This window comes from Chelon labrosus (genome assembly GCF_963514085.1).
Source record: "Chelon labrosus genome assembly, chromosome: 13".
Taxonomy (NCBI): domain Eukaryota; kingdom Metazoa; phylum Chordata; class Actinopteri; order Mugiliformes; family Mugilidae; genus Chelon; species Chelon labrosus.
This window is the reverse complement of record NC_140346.1, coordinates 20,941,446-20,961,697: the sequence shown is the minus strand read 5'-3', so window position 1 is coordinate 20,961,697 and position 20,252 is coordinate 20,941,446. Positions and strand designations below refer to the sequence as shown.

The following is a 20,252-nucleotide window of genomic DNA, read 5'->3' as shown; positions in this document are numbered from 1 at the left end:
CGGAAAGGAGGAAAGGGAGAGAGTACCATATGTGGGTGAGAAACATGTTCTCATGCAAGCTGTTTTTCTTTTGTTTCAGCTGCACGGCCCCACCTTAAATGAGGACAGGGAGCAGGGGAGCACACTGGACAGAGGAGGAGAGGGGAGAGGTAGATGGGAATTCATTTAAGAATTGGGCATAATGTGCTCTGGGGCAGTCCCTGATCCAGCTGTTTTCCATTCAGTGGGAGTGTAGGCAGTGAAATGTAGCAGGGCTGGGACAGACAGGCAGAGAGGGAAGTGGAGTAGGGGGGGAGGCAGTAAAACATGGGGTGAGACACTTCATGTAAAGGTCATGATGATGATCATTTAAGTGGTTTGTCATCTTTTTATTTATCTCATCATGTTCCTCTTTCTTTAGAAACTACCTTTTTACTTGGAACTCTATTCATGAGCATTATTTTATTGGAGATTACGTCTTTTTTACACTTGTGGACTTTACACTGTTTGGTTTAGATTCACTTTTCACAATAAGCCCCTAATACATATACATACATATATTAGGCATAACATTATGACCACCCACCTTCCTAATATTGTGTAGGTCTCTCTTGCGCCTCCAAAATAGTTGTGACTCATCAGAGAATGAACATGGGCCTTGTGAGGGTGTCCTGTGGTGTTTGGCAACAGGATGTTATTAGTGGGGGCCTTTGGGTCCTATGGGTTGAGGGGAGGGGCCACTGTGGATCACCCCACAGATACTTGATCAGTTTGGGATCGAGTGAACTTGGAGGCCAGGTCAACACCTTGTGCTGTTCTTCATATTTGTTAATAAAGCGTTTTTGTGTGTGTGCCTGGGGATGGCTGCTGCCATCAAGGAGTGTCATTGCTATGGGGTGGTGGTGCCTGGTCTGGTCTAGGTGGGTGCTGCATGTCTAAGTAACATCCGCATGAATGAATGCCAGGTCCAAAAGTTTCCCTGCAGAACACTGAATTGTCACAAGATGGTCAATGTTATTCGCTTCTCCTGTCAGTGGTCATAATGTTATGCCTGATTGGTGTATAATACAAATTTAAAGTTGCAATCTCCCTCATTGCGAAATGGTCACAGGAAATGCAATGTGTTTTAGTCAGTGAGCGTAGCACTTACTGCTACGGTTCATCCCAAATGTGTCTACAAAACAACGGTCATTGTTTGACAGTGGGTCAATTTGAAATATTGCGTTGAGTAATGGAACAAGAAGAAGCAGCCACAGTGAGCTGTTGGAGAAGAGCTGCACACCTCCAGCTTCTCAGTGAGGTAACCGAGGCCTTTCACTTTTCCCTGCTGTTTGCACCATAAATCAGATCATGGCTGCTTACAGAATGATGGAAAAAGTTTAATCACTCCCTGACTTCTTTATAAAAACAACAGTAGTTTGTTTAACTGCAGATCAACCAGGACGGTACCTGCCATGGCGAAAGGTTTCTAATGGAATTCATTTGAATTTGTTTACAGAACGATTCAGTGAAGTTTAAAAAAGGGAGGAAAAAAGCCAGTTTTATACTATAACTGTGTAAAATCCAGATGTGCTTATTTATTCTATGTATGGCCAATAACCAACTGAACTATCTCGCCTTCGTTTGATTGCTGACTTTCGCTGAATTGTGATTGATGAGCGATTAGATGTGGCTTGATGTGGGCTCAGAACTTAACGGTATTGGTGCAGAGTTTAACTCGAAAAGGGAAAAATGCCGATATGAGTAAAGCAGGAAGTTAAGAAGCCTTGTCTTATCTTGATTTTTTATTTTTTTTTTGGGTTAGAGCATAATGAGGCCAACAGAATATTAGCATAAAGCAGTTACTGAAACTTCTTAGTTTAATGACCTTTTAACAGCTCTAGAGCAACTAAAAAAAAAATAAATAAAAAAAGCTTAAACCAAAATTAGGCTGGAAATATTTTGGAACAGCGAAACCTACTGTCATTAAGTGCAGAGTCGCTGCAATTTATGTGTTTGCACACAGCCATTCAGAGTTTAAATGACTCTGGTGTCAATACCTTTGCCCTTCTCATGTCCCAAGCTCCAGGTTACACAAACTTCCTCTGGAAACCCACTGATTATCCACCTCAACCATTCATGTTTTACCCAATCATTCCTGTTTGGCATGAAATAGTCTGCCCCCGATGAAGGAAATCATCTCGAACTGTTGAACCAACGCAGACAGATGGACAGTCTCTCACATTTCATTCAGAACAATATTATCTGACTTGAATGTCTTGTTGGGGTAAACCCGAGCTAACATAAGCAGGACATGACTACACAGATTAGTAAACAAATTGGCAGAGGGGGCACTGGAGGTTCAGTGGGTTGATGGGGTTACTAAGACCTGGCACCCACTCTTAAGTCACCCACTGTGGGGAAACCAAACACCACAGACCTTTGCCATTTAATATGTGGTGCCAAAGAGGCAAAGGAACACGGTGGAAGGAAGTAGGCTGTATGAGCAGTGGATAATTATGTTTCTGAAAACTGCCGCAAAACTGGAGAGCTGCTGCAGTTACCTTCTTATATGTGTGGTTTGTTTATGGAGAGAGGGATTATTAGAAACATTTTCGTGTTTCAGTTTAAAACCATGTTAAGTCTTTGTGTGAAAAAGCACAACAAGCCTTATTCCTTTGAGTCAGGTAAGTGTACAAACATTCACCGATCAGGCATAACATTACGACCACTGACAGGAGAAGTGAATAACATTGACCATCCTGTAACAATCCAGTGTTCTGCTGGGAAACTTTTGGACCTGGCATTCATTTATGTGGATGTTACTTAGACATGTAGCACCCACCTAGACCAGACCAGGCACCCTCACCCCATAGCAGTGACACTCCTTGATGGCAGCAGCCATCCCCAGCAGGACGCAGCCTGACACAGGCACACACACAAAAACGCTTTAGGAACAACTCGAAAAAAACATGAAGAACAGCACAAGGTGTTGACCTGTCCTCCAAATTCACTAGATCCCAAACTGATCAAGTATCTGTGGGATGATCCACAGAAGTCCCTCCCCTCAACCCATAGGACCCAAAGGCCCCCACTAATAACATCCTGTTGCCAGACACCACAGGACACACTCAGAAGGCCCATGTCCATTATCTGATGAGTCACAACTGTTTTGGAGGCACAAGGGAGACCTACACAATATTAGGAAGGTGGGTGGTCATAAAGTTATGCTAGATCGGTGTGGGATCATCCAGCATGGATAAATCATCCCCTCACCACCAATGTGAATCACTGAAATACCCACACAATTTAAGTGGATATATAACTAATAATGTAAGTAAGCTGGTAAATGAAAATGTATTTAAACCAAAAGTTCTTCTTCTTTGCTGAAATAAAACTTGCATTAGGTTTAATCCCTCCAAACTAAAATCGAAAATGTGCCTTTAAGTGAATGTAATTATCTAATATTTCCATGTTAATGATTTTGGCTCTTTTACCCACTTGAAATGTTCATGTTTAAGACCCAGTGACCATGCATCACTACCGGGTAGCATGCTTTGTTATACTGTGAACACTGTTTTTCTACTTTTTAACTTTCCAGATACAGAGTTTAAACAGCTGTTCAGCAAATTTGGCTTCTGATAAGCTTTTGAAATGAATTAATCAGTTGCTCAAACTTGACTTCCTGGGTGATATTTCATGCTTTGCTGATAGATGACACAACATGCCAACGCAGCAAAGTATCGCTGTCAGAACGCCCACTTACCCCCATATAAGGCGGTTCAGATAATCTACTTAAAGTTCATTTTTAACAGCGGAAACACTTACTAGGTTAAAACTAAGCAAGTGTACGTTCAGTGAGCATTTTCTGTCATGCATAAACATGACGTCTGCAGCCATTCAACTAGTACCTGCGTTTTAATACGCTGGAGTTTACGATGGAGACACTTGTGGCTGCGTTCCAGATAAAAAAAAAATTAACTGAGACAGGATGAATGTTTCGCTTTTCCTTTTGTTTTCACCTACTGTTCAAACAGCACAGAGCGGATGGTGTCTTTCATTACACCTGGTGAATATGAGCGCTCAGGAAGCACCTCCAGTTCATGAATGTTAATGATTTACAGCACCTGAGAGAAGAAATTCTAATTTGTTTAAAGCCAGGATGTAATTTGTGGCAAGTTTCTTGATTCATATCAAACATCTGGAAGGCACTATGATTCCTCATGTGCTGGTGATAATAAGGTGATTTTCACACAGTTGAAAAGGATGTGTGTACATAAATGTGTGTGTGTGTGTGAGTGTGTGTGTGTGCCTGGCTGGTTTTGCTCTTGCTGACAGAGTAATGGATCTGTTCATTGTTGCATGTGGACTGTGTGTGATGTATGAGATTCATTTGAAATTCTCTGTCTTAAATGAGGCACTCACATGTCTCCATATGGGAGAACGCGGACTCGAAGGGCCGGTGCGTTGCAGGAAAATGAACAGGAGTTGCTCATATTTGCGGTCATCTGCGGCGCAATGGTCTCGATCGCGGTGTTTTTGTCTCATAGTTTTCTTTTTAATGTAAAAACCCATTTTATGCACGATCAATATGTCAATAAAACAAATGGTGGCAGTGGTCTAATAGTAATAAGTTAGAATATGGAAGATTTAGAAAATCTAGGGTAATTCAGCACTTATAAAGGAATGTTTGTAGAAATGTATATTTATGATCATTTGACTTGGACATGCAAACAATAATAATAATTTGACACGTTTTCTTGTAAATCCATTATGCAATTCATTTTATTGCCGAGTTGATTTTGAGTATAGTAACAAACAAAAAACAAAAAAAAAGGAACATTTTTCACATTGGCTTTTAAAAAAAATAAAAGCCTTATCGACATGATTTTATCAAAACACCTTAATTAAAAGAAATTATTGTAAAAAAAAAAAAAAAAAGACAATTGAAATGTACACGGAGGAAAAAAAAATTAACTATAAAACATTTTGACATGCAATAAATACATTCATTTCACTAAAGCAAAGTAAGATCAATGTTGACACTGAAATGGAGGAAATAAAAAAAAAAAATACTGTTTGGTTTAAAGTATTGCTTTTTAATTGTCTTTACGGTATAAACTGTGGTAAAGCCACAAAACACAAAAACACAACACTCGACACTGTTGATGTTTCCGGCACGTCTGCTGAAATAAGATCCTGCCTTCTGCTAAGTTTGTGATGTACGTATTTTATCATGTGTTGTTGTTTAGTTTTTTTTTTTTATCTCCCATCTATTCACAACTACTACCGTCGTCGTCGTGCGTGGCCCCGTCTCTATTACTGCTGAGCCTTCCTAACCTGAACCACCTCTAAAGTCACCAGATCTGTCGTTTCTAGATGTGGTGTGTGTGTGTGTGTGTGTGTGTGAGCACCCTGAGGCTCCGTTTCATTCTGGCGCAGGTTTCGGTTTGTGTGTCGAGTGGAAGCCATCAGCGGAGACGCGTTTGCTTTTAAAGATGGCTTTTTCTACAAGAAGCGACACTCCAAACGGAGCGGGGCAACCTAATTAAATCTGACCTAATCTGGAGCACCAGTCTGCCATCCAGCTGTTGGAGGGACAGTCTGATATTCTCCTTTTACTTTCCCTCCTCCATATTCCTGCTTGTTTTGTGCTTGTTCTTTGTTTGTCTCTGCGTTTAAACTCCGGGAGCGAGCACACATATTCAGCTGTGTTTGCGAAAGATTCAAGCCGACGTCGAACTAGTTTGTTTGCGTTCAACGTAGAGACAGAAGCGCTGATCCGAGCTGGACCTCCTACGCTACTCGACTACAAAGAGCCTACTGTGGGTCATGTGCTGATTGGGGTGATAATTGTAAGGTCTGGGAAGAGGATGTCATCACAGAGGGCATGCTGACATTAATATTAAGATCCTGACAATGACCCGCAGCAATCAACAATGAAAAGACAATCTTTTCCTTAAAGGTAATTTGCCAAAAAAAGAGGGGAATTTAAATAGCAAGGCCCACAGACGGAGGGGGAGGAGGAAAAAAAAAGAAAGAAGTGAAGTGAGGAGAAGCAGCCAGTTTTCCTTTGTTATTTACTGAAGGTTATGACTATCGAGCACAAGCTATTTTTCTCTCTGTTTCTGGTTCTTTTCCTTCTCCCTTACTTGTTCTCTCCATCACAGCGCATGACTTGGCCCGTGCAGCCGAGGCCCGACTCAATTGTGCAATTTCATACGTGTTTACTTTACTGGCATCTTTCTGAGCATATTTTTGCTGAACATTTCCCCTCACATTATTCTGCATTTCCTCTACAACAATATGCTGTCTTTAATCTTCTCTCTGTAAGCCGTTTCTTGGCTTGGGCGATCAGAATACTATAACGATGTCAGACTTCTTTCTTTCTTTCTTTCTTTTTTTTTGTGTTATTATTTTTTTTTTTATTTGGCCCATCATCCCTTGTATTTTAACACATGCCACGAAGTTCATTTTGGAAATTGATCAGGGCTTAGAGAAAAAGAAAGTAGCTCTTCACATAAACATTTAGACAACTGTCTTCTCCAGCATGAAAAACAGCTGGAAGTAAGTGGATCATGGGAGAGGAGGGAGGCGGCGGGCGCTCTGGGTCAGCGGTTCTTGTTAAGCGTAAGAAGAGAGAGGGGACAGGGAGAGGTGACGAGGGAAGCTGTGCTTTGAGGGGTACAAGGGGGAGGGCGGTCGAAACGGAGGAAGAGGATGAATGTCAAGCGCCAGAGGAAAGGCAATTGTGGGACTTCTAGGGGAGTAATAAAAAATAAAAAAAACACAATACAATGATTTTTCCAGAAAAGTGCAGTTCAGAGAAATAAATTTAAAGCAGCTGCGTGTAATAAAGACTCTTGAAAGTGTCAGATATCTCCCTTGTACTTTACTCTGCCACACGGTGGGAAAAGGCATTCAAACATGTAGATAGACAGGTGCATTGCATGGATACATCTGAAAACCTCGCATACAATTTACACCGGCTCACTTAAGAGTCAGTTTTTTTGTTTTTCAAGCCAAAGTAAGGCTTTATTATTGTATTATTGACATTATTCGGCTGTAGCTTACATTCAAACACGGATCCTCGTAAAAAGAAATATATGTACTGTACAATAGTGGCTTGTCTGCGCTGTGCTCTCGTCGTTAGCCGCGCAGATAATGGATTTTATAACATGACAAAGCTGGTCAGAAGCTACAAATACCATCGCTGAGCGTCTGCTGCGACGTCTGCTAAGTGCTTCAGTCTCTCTGGCACACACAGTGAAATACAATAAATGTCAAACAGCGCTATGATTGCAGACTATCCAGCCTGTCAGAGTCGCATAGGTGACCTTGGCCCCGCTGCTTCTGGTAGAAAGCTTAAATTCATACTTTGCATTTTTTAACATTAGAACCCTTTTTTGGTCTACACGGCGCCGCTGGAACTCATCCAGATCTTTTTTTTTTTTTCTTTTTTCTTTTTTTTACTTCTATATTGTTAGTGTTATAAAAGTTACAGGCCTGGGATGGTTGCCATAACAACATTAGAGAGGAATGAAACGAGCGAGAAGTAAAAATAAGAAATAAAAGAGCAAGCCACATCTCAGAGCTGGTGGTTTGCGTTACAGCTCTAATTTATATATGAAATCATTTACCCCCGTTAAATTAATTAATGTAGCTAATAAACATCTTCATATAAACCGCTTTGGTGGCGATGGGTTTGGCGTGTCAACCCGGAGGCTTGAGTGGCTGCATCAGTAAATTGAAACAAGACGCTTCTAATTTCATTAAGTGAAACAAGCACAGGGAAAAATAAATACTGCCAGTTTTTAATTGTGATTTACATTACACTCTCTCTTCATGTTATTTGGCCCTGCCCAAATTTTTAGAAGTGTTTAAAATATCTACAGAGTATACTGGAAATACAGAGGAATTTTTGTGACCAATAGGATGCCAAAAAAAAATCCACAACATCCTCAAATTGTAAAGAAAATGTCCAGATTGCACACCGTGCAGCCCTTGAAAGCCCACGTTCACCGTGATACTGAGCAGAGATTTATTCCCAAAGAGCAATAAGAGGAAGGAAAAGAGAAGATACAGTCTACTTGTTTTCTGAATGGAGAGTTTTAGAAGTACGAACAGGCTTTCATACTGAGACAATGGCTCGCGTCCACCCTGCTGCGCTCTCCCTGCTCCTCTCCCTCCCTGTTCTCCGTCTCTCTCTATCTGCCTGTGAGCAGAAACACACGGCACATCCTGCTCCAGCGCAACACACCAGCCAAAAGTTCACTTCCTGCTCCTCAGCTCTTCTCCTTCACACCAACACTATTCCCAGGACATGCATTAGCGGCCGCTCCGTGCGCTCAAATTAGCATTAAGGGACGCAGACAAGCCAACGCTTCCCCTCTCTATAGATACGCGACCCCCTCCTCGCTTCTGTCGTACGCATTAATTCGGTTATGTGGATTTCAAGCAGTGCACATGCCACAGAAATGTTCAGGCATTATCTGGTTTTTCCCTCTTGCACAGATTTGAAGTGACAGTGGAAACGCTTTGTGTTGTTTCAATGGCGTTGGCAAGGAAAACGAGAACACGCATTTTTATTTCATCTAGCCAACGGGAGATTGCGAGGTGGCTGAAATTCTCACGGCTTACATCCGCTTGTTCCTACATTTTAAATGCGGATTCGCACGTTTGTGGACCAAGTTCTCGCCACCAACGTTTCATTTAAGGTATTTTTAAAGCAGCATATAAGGCTGACTTCCTGCATGCATGTGTGACCTCCACCTGACTCTGAAAGTGGACTAGTTTTCATACTCAAACCAGTAAACCCACTGCTTGCCTGTTTCAGGAAGTACTGGTGACGCATTGTGTATTGTGGGTAGAGAGCAATTTCAAAACTCAATACTTGTCACCTCGTTTCATGTGCATGCGTTACTAAGACCAAAGACAGATGCCATCATACTTAGAAAACTGTGGCTTTACCTTAAGGCGCTGACAAAAATGACTTAGTCTGAAGTTATAACAATAGATTTGGTCAGAGCAACATAAGCCTCTTGGAGGACGACACAATAGAAAATGCATACCACAGAGTGAAATTAAAAACAAAACTGTTAATATCACATGTTATCTCTCCACCATAAAGCTGTAACAAGAAATGCATAAACACAGAAATAACCACAGGTTTAACACAGGACTAACGCTCCTGTCAATAAGAAATTTAAAAATAAAATAAGAAGTATTTGTGAGTGTATGCATGTATGTGTGTGTGTGTGTGTGTGTGTGTTGATACTGTTGATGTAGGATTTACAAAAAGCTTAGCATCCCCATGCTGGGTTCAGTCCTGAGGTAAGCACCAGTTTCACGTGCGCTGCTTTCAGTTCAAATTAAAATGAAGTAAAGAAAAGAAAGTGTCAAGAAACAACACGTTTGATATGATCATATGCTACAGAAAAGAACCCCTTAAATTATTGTTACATTTTCAAAAATACAATTCCATACGTAAGGCACATTGTTTTTTTTTTTGTTTGTTTTTAAGCCTTTAAGATTCACTACGTCTATCACAGTGTATTTATGGCTTTAGTCTTCACATTCACCCACTGAGGTTGGCATTGGCACTATAGTGGTCAAACATTTCTAATCTGAATCAAGGACTAGTAAAAGTGGAGGACAAAAAAAAAAAAGGAATAACAATAAAGGCCAACACGTTCTTTGGGATAAACATTTAAAGACAAGAATGTGCCTTCAACCCGCAACCTTTAAGTGCTCTTTTGTTTTCAAGCTGGAGGAACTGCTGGTCAGCCAACACAGAAATATGTCATTCTTTGTTTCCGCATTTGATACCAGCGGGGGGAAGCGAGGCGAGGCAGGCGAGGCCGGGAGACATTTGCTTGGAAGGCTTGGGATGTGATGTTAATAAGTGGATAAGAGGAGTAAGATGGCAGGCATGAAATGGGACATCGTGCCGGCAGGCAGTGCGAATTGTCCAGGAGAAAGTGAGATTTCACAGGGATTACTGGAGCACAGCAGCTGGGGAGTGCTGTTCACCCGCTGGCTCCCAGGGAAGACCCACAAACCCCTTCTTATGTTCGTATCGCTGACAGATTAGCAGCTCGGTTTGTATGTCAAGGGGGAGAGAGTATGCATCCGGTGTGTGGAGTGCTTCTAAGGCAAAGGGCTGGATACAGCACTCACTTTGGCCTGTCAACAGTAGCACGGCTCCCAGACAACAGACTACAGAGGAGGGAGGTCAAATGAGAGGCTGGACAGTGGACTGGAGAGGCGTCCAACAAGGCTTTTGACTACTGCAGCTCCACAATTAATCATCAGACTGCTGTGAATGCAGTAATTACTCCTCTCAGCAAATGACAGATTTCTGTGTCATTAATTCTGTCCTGGCCCCTGCCGCTCTGCTCGAACCCAATTCATAATTGTAAATATTACACAATGTCAAAGGCAACACCCATGCTTCGTCTACACCGTGATACGAAGCTACACTCGTCATGATTACAGAGATTAGTGTGTCATCAGTTGGGTATGTGCAATCATGGCCCAGTCATGAGATCACAGGGTTGTGCTTACTGCGTCTCAATAACAACAGCTAAGGGATGTTCGTCAAACTGTAAAGGAAGTTTTAGCTCAAGAAAGGTTGCAAGCTGAGGCCATTAAGCTACCATTACTGTCACATAGTATGAGCCTTTATCCACACAAATATGCAGGGGAGTGGAATACTTTCAAAAATAAAAAAAACATAGAGAAAGTAAAGCAGAGAAGACTTTGCTGAAATGCTGAGGCATTCAGTCATTTCACACGATGGGGGAGAAGCCGGAGCGTGAGATACGTAAATTGTCCAGTACCCCAAAAACACAGAAAAATCCAAAAGCAAGTAAAGAAAACAAAAATACTCCCATTACTTTAAAGTCCAGGTGAGTTGGCTTATTCATGTGGTAAAAGTTCTGCTCAGGTCTGGACAAACCCTGAATACTGTCCTTATGTGCTTTTTCATTTGTTGTACAAAGATGAATAGTACACAGGTTTAGGGTCGGATTGCAAAGTTTCCTTGCAACAGTTTCTCTTTGGGTTTCACCATAATACAAAAATAAATAAAACAATTTCATTTTGGTTTTCAATTTGTTACTTTGGCTCAATGGCTGGAATTAAAAAAAAAAAAAAAGAAAAGAAAAAAGTTTCTTTGTATACACTGTACATAAATACTGTACTTATTTAAAGAGAGTGTCCCTTGGTCACGTAATAGCACAAAGCTCCTTTATGAAGGAGGATTTTAAGATACATTAGATGCATAGAAAGGCACTTACAGTCTACACGGTTTGGTGTGCATTAGCAGACCAGTTCCTTTTGGTCTGAGTCTGAGGTGCAGAGGAGATATTGAGTTGAGGTGAATGGCTTTAGAATACTGCAAATTGTGTGTGCACACAGACCTATTGGTGATTGCCATTTGTACATGTCACATGTCTTAGCTGGGTGAGTAGCGGTCAATGGTGCGAGCGTCGGAGAGGGGCTGCGGAGGAGGCAGCGGTTGGCCCAGGATGTCCATCTTGTCGTGGGTGAGGCCAAGGTGCTCCGAGGCCAGCTTGGAGAGCGGGTAGAGGCTCTCCATGACCTTTGCATCAGCCACCAGTTGCTGCTGCGCTTGGATGAGGAGCTCGTTGGCCTTCTCCTGCTTCAGCCCCAAGTGCTCTGCTGTGTATTTACTCAGAGGATAGATGCCCTCGGCAAAGTCCAGCTTCAGCTTCCCATCTGTGGTCAGGCCCCCTGCGGTCCCTCCACTGCTGTGCATCTTCATGTGGCTGATGAGGTTGCGCTGCTGAGCGAACTTTCCCCCACACACCTGACATTCATAGGGCTTTTCCCCGGAGTGGATGCGCATATGCTCGGTGAGCCGGTACTGCCGGGTGAAGCGCATGCCGCAGGAGTCACAGGCAAAGGGTTTAAGGCCCAGGTGGCTACGCATGTGGCGCGTCATGGTACCGCGCTGCGTGAACTTCTTGCCACAAATGCTGCAGGGGTAAGGCCGCGTCAGCCAGTGGGTCTTCTCATGCTGGCGCAGAGTGGCTGGATCCTTGTAAGACTTTTCACAGGAGGAACAGCGGTAGGGTCTGATCATCTCCCCGATGCCCCCTGAATTCAGTCCCTGGTTGGACTTGGTTTCCAGGTGAGACAAACTGTTCAGAGTGTTGCTGGTGTTGAGGCTCCCATAGCCGTTTGTATTACTGGTCATGTTTTTGGTACTGCTGTTATTGCTGTTTCCCATCTCCCCACCAGAGTTGCCGTACAGCTCCTCTTCTGTGTGTGTCTCAACGTGTGCATTGAGCTGCTCTGAGCTTGGAAAGCCTTTGTCACAGGGAATGCAGACGTAGAGATTGTCCCCGAAGCTCTCTGGCTCATATGGCATGTGGAACCTCCCCATTGGTCCTGTAGGGGACGGGCGGCCCTCGCTGCTCCCTGTCTCCTCTGTGCCTGACCCGCTCTTGTCGTCCGCTCCTTCGCTCTCCTCCCCAGCCTTGTGATGATTATGATGCTGATCTCCATTTTCACCCCCTTCCTCTTCATCCTCGTCCTCATCTTCATCTTCAGCTGTGTAGGAGATTGGCTCATGTTTCACCCAGCGGTAGATGTTGCCCATTTCTCTGTCTGCCTCTCCGCCTTGTGTAGGGGTATCAGGGCTGGGGGGACATGGGTAGCGGTCAGTCCCGTGGGAACCTGACCGATGCAGGTGTGGGAGGTGGGGGCCTAGAGGCTGGTTGAGATGGGGGAAAGGTGGAGGAGTGAGGGAACCTGCCTGGTCAGAGGCCTCCATTTTTTCTGAGGAGAAGGCTCTCCCGTTCGTCCCCTGCATGGGACTGGTGCGGTCGTTCAGAGTCACATCTCGCTCGTCATCATTGTGAGTGTTTGCCAGATGGGTTTGAGAGGGCGTGAGCTGAGACTGGGAGGTGGGGCTTTTCTTGGAGAGATCAAGGCCATAGTTGGGGGAGCAGTTTCTCTCAGGGTGGATTGAGCGCCCAAGCTGGGGAGGGAGAGCTGGCTGCAAGGACGGGAACACTTGAGAGCCCTGGGCAGAGGTGGGAGCATATATTTCCCCAGTATGAATGGCTAGTCGATGGGGAACTAGCTCCTCTAGTGGTGGTGCCCGGGGTGCGTGGCTATTCAACATTCCTCCTGGAGGACAGGACTGAATGACAGGAGTGGAGACCCTATACCTGCCACTCCCTAAACCCATGCTATTGGGCCCCATCTTTGCGTAGGGCAGAAATGCAGGGCCTGGACGGGGAGGGTACTTGCCATTCCTTCTCAGCTTCTTTTTGCACAAAGCCACTAAGTCGAGCAGCTGAAGGTAGCTGGCTGCTGCTAACACAGCCCCTAGATTGGGTTCAGTGGGAGAAGTGGGGTCTCCTTCACTAAGGCGGCCTGTGTAGATGTAGTCCAGAATGACCCTGAAGACCCCTGGACTCACCATCTCGTGGTCGAGGTTGATGAGATTGTCATGGACCACCAAAGACTTCAAGTAGAGGCTGCTGGCAGCCAGAATGTTCTTGTGAGCTCTGAAGAGGGCGTTCTGCACCACAATGATAACATCACACAGGAAGCCCTTGGTGCGCTGGCTGTTGAGCTGCAGAAGGAGATCCCTAGCATGACTTGGAACTTCCATGGCATCCAGCATTGTCTTCAGTCCGCCACCTGCAAAAACAGATATCTGTAAAACGTCATGCAGCAGTCAGCATTTAAAGTCACGAAAATAATTAATATGACATTTTCTGCACAGCTAGAAAGATTACTGACACATTTCATAAATGGGACACACTTCAGACTCTTTTAGAAGACAAAAGAGTGCCAAACACTGTGACTGCCAACATAAAGGCAAACGTTTCTTAAAGAAAATTGCTGGAGTAACAATGAAAAACAGACGTTGCATATGGAAACATTAATTCATTAACAGCTGATTTTCTTTTAACATACGCCACTTCAAATAAAAGTATTTTAATGCAAACTGCAAATTAGAGTTTAATTACTTGATTTTGTGTCCTGTTTTTTTTAAATTGAATTTCTAATTCATCACTTCAGTGTTTACATAACAACGTAGGTTTATTTCGTATTATATTTCCCGCAATGAAACGAGGTACAGAGTGCAAAACTGGTGTGTGCAGTGCACATTGAGGCCACTCAGGAAAAGTGAACTTTTGCAAAAGGTGAGCGGTTGGTTTTCTCATTACCAGAAATTCAAGTCTCAGCGTTCACTTCCTCTGCAGCGAGCAAAAAAACAGAGAAAGAGCTAAAGTTAGAGAACCACAGACATATATTTTCTAATTGCTGGCTTCCTGATAGAGTATTCCAGAAGTGCTGCGCGGAGTTTTAAACAAAGCAAGGGATGGATGTTTCACAAGTATGATGAACAGCAGGTATAACCCTGCGGGGAAAGGACACATCCAAAAAAAGATAGGACTTTCAGCTCGCCTTGCTGCCCAGTCATATAAGGAACACGGAGCACTCGGGATGTAAATCAACATTAGATAGTTCAATACATTGAGATAGGCTCCAGGGATTCAGCACACACACACACACACACACACACACACACACACACTGAGCTACACTGAAATATCAACACTAATTGTTCCATCAAGCCCAAAATAAACTACATCATCAGCATGCATGCAACGCCATGTATTGTTCAATCTGTGTCATCCGAGGATAGTTTACTTATGAGATTAAACGTCTCAAACTGTCCCTAAGGGCTTAGTCTCACTGATGGGAAACAAGCAACTAAATAAATATCATGTCAACTGTCTGATCGCGGTCTTCCTGACACCAGCTCATTCACTTCTTGTTTATTCCATTCAGTGTACACACTCAGCATAAGAACAGGGAAGTATGAATTTAACAAAAAAAAAAAAAAAAAAAGCAAAACGGACATATGAGGATGGTATCCTAAGGTATCCTGAACAAAAATTCGCGTCCGCTTTCCTTCGCTTCCAATTTTCCACCACTAAAATTGCGTATTCCTAACACCCAAGTTATTTTTATAAATGCATGTTCAGCATCAAGCCCTTACCATCAGAGAGGAATGTCATCACCGATAAAAACGGAAAATAAAACGTCAGCGTGACGTGGAGCTTGTGATCATGCAGCGAAGTGTCACCAGAGTGGAAGAAAAAGACGCCTTTTAAACAACGTTTTCAGAAAAGAAGCCTCTGTCATCAAGTCTGTGTACATAAATACGACCCCAATTGTCATCTGAAGTGTTTCCACCTCGGCTTTCTTTTTCTGCCTGGCTCCGATTACTCCGCAGTCATGTTTTACTATAAATTTCAGCATCGCTCACATCAAACATGTTTAGAAATAGATGTGATAGGAGGAATAGGCCAGAGTACTTTCCATGACTCGCTGAACTTTTGCAGAGTCTCTGCTGCGCTGAGCTCACTGGTGACACACTGTGTACTCTGACACAATCGCCGTACGTTCTGTGTGCGGTTTGCTGCCATGTATTATGCGACATTTGCATCACAAAGCCTGACAGAAAGCTAAGCCGTCTTTACATCCTGATTTACGATCACAGGCTTTTTTTTTTTTTTCTTTTGGTAAATCACAAAGCACGACGCATATGTAATGCATTTTAACCCACAGTTCCAAAAAAAAAAAAAAAAAACCTCTGATGCATACAAAGCAGTCTAATTCACACGGTGACACTTCTGTGCACCTGCAGCCATTCTGTTCTTACAACTTAATTATTTTTGGTAACGTCTTGTGGTAAAAAACAGTCAAGGGAGTTGCGGGTTTCCTACCAAGACAATAGGGATCAGTTTTCTGCTGCTGTTTTAAAAAATCTGAACTTCGCTGTCTAATTCAGCCTCCTCAGAAATAGTGAAACGCCACCATGTGTATTACAAAACTCTTGATCTACGTGTAAGCTCACTGCATCCTGTTAGGAAGCCATAGATGATTGCATTGATATTTCAGCGAGCGAACCCATCTTCAAGCAAACCTGAAACACATTACTCTCTTATAAACACATGCAGAGCCCTGCACAGCAGCTTGTTTTGTTGGTTTGTTAAACATGTTAAATTAAATTATTTTCCCCAGGTTGCACGTACGGCTCAGTCGCCTGCAGCCTCCTCGAGTCCCGCAGGGATGCAGGGCTGTTTCCATCTGACTGCCTTCCCTTTTAATGACCCGTCAGCAGAGCAGAGGAGACCCTGACGGCGGTCATAGTGTGGTGCACGGCAACAGCATGCAGCCATTTGCATCACATTAATATTCATTTTTTCCCTGTGTTTTGTCTGCGTTGTTGCTCCTGTGGTTTGGGGTGTAGAGAAAAGCTAAACTTCCTACCTCTGCGTTCAGCCCCGGCCACATAAACACGCCAGACATCTGCTTAAAAACTTGTGTTGAACATTTGATTTTCTTTCATTGCGACGTGCAGCCCGTGCTCGTGCACCTTTGTTTATTTTAAACCCCATTTGTTCAATTTATGGGGCACCACTGCAAGTCAGTGGAAATTTGAAAGACATATTTTTTTTTTTTTTTATTTATCCTTTTTTTTTTTTATTCAACATTAATTCATTTTGTCATTTTTGTGACCTTTGAAGAAGCAGATTTAGAGTTTAAGTTAGGGAAAAACTGCACAGGCTGAGCGGTTGCACTTCTGTTAGGTGAATATATGTTAAGCTTGAGTTTAAGTCAGCAAATATAAGTTCAGTTTCCAGAGTCAGTTTCCTGTTTGACTTCTGTAATCTAAAAATCATCGCACATTTATAAAATGCTGATAAAGGAATGAGGGCAAGGCAGCTTCTTCTTCACCCTCGTGGAGTTTATGTGAACTAGACAAATAACATGATTTTATAATAATTAACGCACCTAGATGTGAGTTTTTAGACTGCAGTCATTTAATATTGTGCAGATTTAAAGCAGATTGTTCTCTCTTTATTCCGGATTTCTTCTCCAAAAGCACTGCTGACCTATGGGCCGTAATTATCTGCAAATTAATAGATTGTTTAAAAGGGTTATTTGCGTACGTCGCGATTTATTAAGGAGTACAATTTGAAGTTCAGGACTCGCTGTCACGTCGCGTTTTTCAGGCAAAGCAAGGAGCTGTCCATCTTAATGTGTCGCCGGGAAGATCCGTCCCCAGCCTCTGTCCCTCTGTCCCTCTGCCCTTCACTGATTGTGCAGTAAACCGAATCACGAGTGAATCCATCTCTCTCCTCTGTGTATGTATGTGTGTGTGTGTGTGTGTGCTGCAGCGTCTCATCCATCCTTTACCTCTCCTCATCTCAGCCCCCCACAAAAAAAAAAAAAAAAAATCTCTAATCGCCTCCAGAAACAGTTTTCAGCTCAGAGGTGTATCAAGACAGCTGTTTCTTATACCGACTCTTTCCGTTTCAGACCTGTCAGCAGCACTGAGAAGCATCTCTTTCGTGCAGATGTGTACAATCTCGGCTCGTACAAAAGGAAACCAGAAATGCATGCTCTTAAAAACAAAATAAATAATTAATTCCCCCCCTCCGAATATCCATAAAACAAGTTTCTTGTCTCAGCCTGAGCTCTGCAGCTACTGACATTTTTACGCACAGTGATCGGCCCATTTTAGGATTATTTTTTATAAGGTGCAGCTTGGTACAGTGCAGTTATTACGGGATTAGACTACTACTGCATGGGTTTAGATTCAAACTGAACAAATCAAAAGAGTTCAAAAAGATTTTAAAATAAAGACACTTAACTTCGAGTTGGAAATTCGTTCTGAAATCGGATTCTGCAGAGTCGAGAGAACTTGTTCCGAAACATTTTCGATCATTCTGCTGATTTGTTTTAAAAACTTCTAAAAGTCCCCGCTACAACCATTTGATCCTGGCGAAAACTAAGCGTCCCCCCTCTGTGCACAATTAATTCTTAAAAAAAAAAAAAAAAAAAAAAAGGCGAGAGAAAAAGGAAAGAGACGCACCAGTGGACGCGAATTAAATGCGTAATTAAGAAGCAGAGTGTCTCACGCTTAGATCAAAATGACACTAAAATAACAAAACAAAAAAAAACGGATGTTAAATAAGTTCTGGAGATAATTTTAGAATTAAGAAAATCGCACCTCGTGTGTGACAGCCAACACTCGAGCACGTCCTTTTTTGAATTAAAACCCTAAATGTCACCCTTCCCCTCTCCTCGCCTGTGCACAGCGGCTCTTACCTGCATGCCCGATGTCTTCTGCCATCCGATCTAAGTCTCCCTTAATGATCATCTCAGCAGTCTCTAGGAGTCATATCTGACGTTTCAGCTTTGAACTGCCAGCCTCCAAAAAACCATGCCAGTTTTCCGAGCGCGTCTGCCAGCTCTTTTTTTATGATTATTAATTGATATGAATTTCTTCTCGCTCCTTAGGTCCGTCCTCCCACCCACTTTCCTCCCTCTCCCTCTGTCTTGCTGTCTCTCTGCCCCTCCTCTCCCCTCCTTCTCATCCCCTCCTTTTTAAAAAAAATATACGTGCTTCGACCAGCATCATTTTCCTCCTATTTTTTTTTTATTTTTTTTTTCTAGTAATTTCCTTAGCTATTTTTGAGTCGGAGCAATAACGCGCACCGGGATGATAATGGAGCCTCTATGCGCCTTAAGTGTTTTAGCGCCCCGTGTGATGTCAGTCTATAATAAAACTAAAAGGTAAAATCGAGGGCAGGAACTTCAAGTGACCCCGACTTGAACTTCTCAACACTTCGTCTTAAAGAGACAGGCAGCTATTATATACATACGTATATGCTTGTATGTGGCAGCAACGCTCAGGCTGGGAACCCAAATTTTGGAGAAGTTTAGAAATACTGAATTTTATCTGGTCCTTGGTATCAAAATTAAATCAAATCAACCACAGTTTCTCTTTGGATTTTGGTGCAATTAATGTTTTCATATTGTTCATATTCTACAAGTGTCAAAGCACCAATTAACGAAATCCCCCAAAAAATGGTAAAATTAAGTGTCTATCTCTATCCTGCAGATCTCCAATGAGAAAATTTGCCTGAAAATGATTATTAAAGAGAAAAATTAGCCGAGATGGAAGCTAAAAAGACGTCTCTCTCTCTTTCTCTCTCTCTGTGTGTCAGTCTGTCTTCAGGTAAAGCACCTGCTGTGAGGTGAACGCCTTTAGCCATCACCTGGTTTGGAGATTGAGCCGATTCAAAAGGGGCAGATCAAACTGGAATCTCAAACTAATGATGGCCTTTTTCTGGATACGCTTAAATCACGTGTCTCGGTACTTAAAAACCTGTTTACCTTTCCCTCCACATGGGCTTGGTGCCATCATATTCTCATCATAGGAAGGAAAACGCAAATGTGTGCCATACCGTAGAGCAACTCTATGGGAACTGATTTAATATATATATATATAAATATATAATAAACATATAATATTTGAATTAGATCTTTACAGACGCCGTATTAAGTTAAGAATAAATTACTAAAATATCTTATTCTACACGTTGTGAGCATTTCTGCCTTTACGCATACGTGGTTTACGCCTTTTCACAAGACTTTCGTTGTACTTAATGTTATGTATATACATCGAGACTGAAAACCTAAAAAGTTACTGTATATCAGACGCGCTCTATAGGCCGGATATCCCTCATATGATCCGTCTGTGTCAGTGCATCCATCCGCTCAAAAACGCCACCACAAAGCTAAACTCATCATTGTATGAAAAACTCACGCTGGCACAGTACATGATCACACTCCTGCCTGGATGCCATCCGCGCCTCCGTGTCGACTCCAAATCTTACCTCGGACTCATGTCTGGTGCTCTGGCCGTAAGTCTTCTCTCCTTTTCGGCATTCCCTCATTAAGATCTCCGCAGTTGCCTCCCAAGTCCAACTCTCCCTCTGCCTATCCTAAAACTTCCCTTCCGCGTATTTTTGCGATCCTCTCCCTCCCGGTTTTCCCCCTCTTTCACCTTCTTCCACACGCTGGATTTCTCACGTGTTAACGAGACTATCTGACACTTAAAGACTGTGTTGGGGTCCGGTCGGACTAAACCTGCCGGCTGCGAGACTTTACGCGGACAGCGACACCTATTGGCGATGATTCCTGTTGGTCTCGTCGAGGAGGGCAAATGAAAAAGGATAGGGAGCCCTCTAATTTGTCAGCATCGGATGGAAAACACACAGTGGCTTTTAAACACTGATACACTGATGGAGTAATACAAAAAAATATCAGCTTTATTGTTGGACAGGATGTCTGCAATTTAAAAAAAAAAATGAGGGTTAAGACATAAAAATACATAAGAAAGATAAAGTCCTGCATTATAAATAAAGACACAACACAAATAC

At 42.8% G+C, this 20,252-nt stretch overlaps 1 protein-coding gene across 2 annotated transcripts; it reads right to left on the bottom strand.

Moving 5' to 3' along the window:
• Positions 1 to 4,676: 4,676 nt before the first annotated feature.
• hic1 (hypermethylated in cancer 1) lies at positions 4,677 to 19,954 on the bottom strand. 2 transcript variants are annotated; one of them, XM_084559041.1, is made up of 2 exons: positions 19,707 to 19,954; positions 4,677 to 13,638 (listed from the first exon to the last, which is right to left on the bottom strand). In XM_084559041.1, the coding sequence occupies exon 2, from the start codon at positions 13,619 to 13,621 to the stop codon at positions 11,417 to 11,419; it is 2,205 nt and encodes a 734-aa protein (XP_084415167.1). In that variant the 5' UTR covers positions 13,622 to 13,638; positions 19,707 to 19,954; the 3' UTR covers positions 4,677 to 11,416. The 2 variants fall into 2 exon arrangements, with proteins under 2 accessions (XP_084415167.1, XP_084415168.1); XM_084559042.1 differs by lacking the exon at positions 19,707 to 19,954 and adding an exon at positions 18,133 to 18,241.
• Positions 19,955 to 20,252: the final 298 nt, after the last annotated feature.

Excerpts from the sequence above, each read along its gene's own strand:
- hic1 (XM_084559042.1), bottom strand. The coding sequence starts at position 18,184 with ATGATCATTAAGGGAGACTTAGATCGGATGGCAGAAGACATCGGGCAT. Across the intron at positions 13,639-18,132 it reads AGAAGACATCGGGCATGCAG|GTGGCGGACTGAAGACAATG; the intron begins GTAAGAGCCGCT and ends CTGTTTTTGCAG.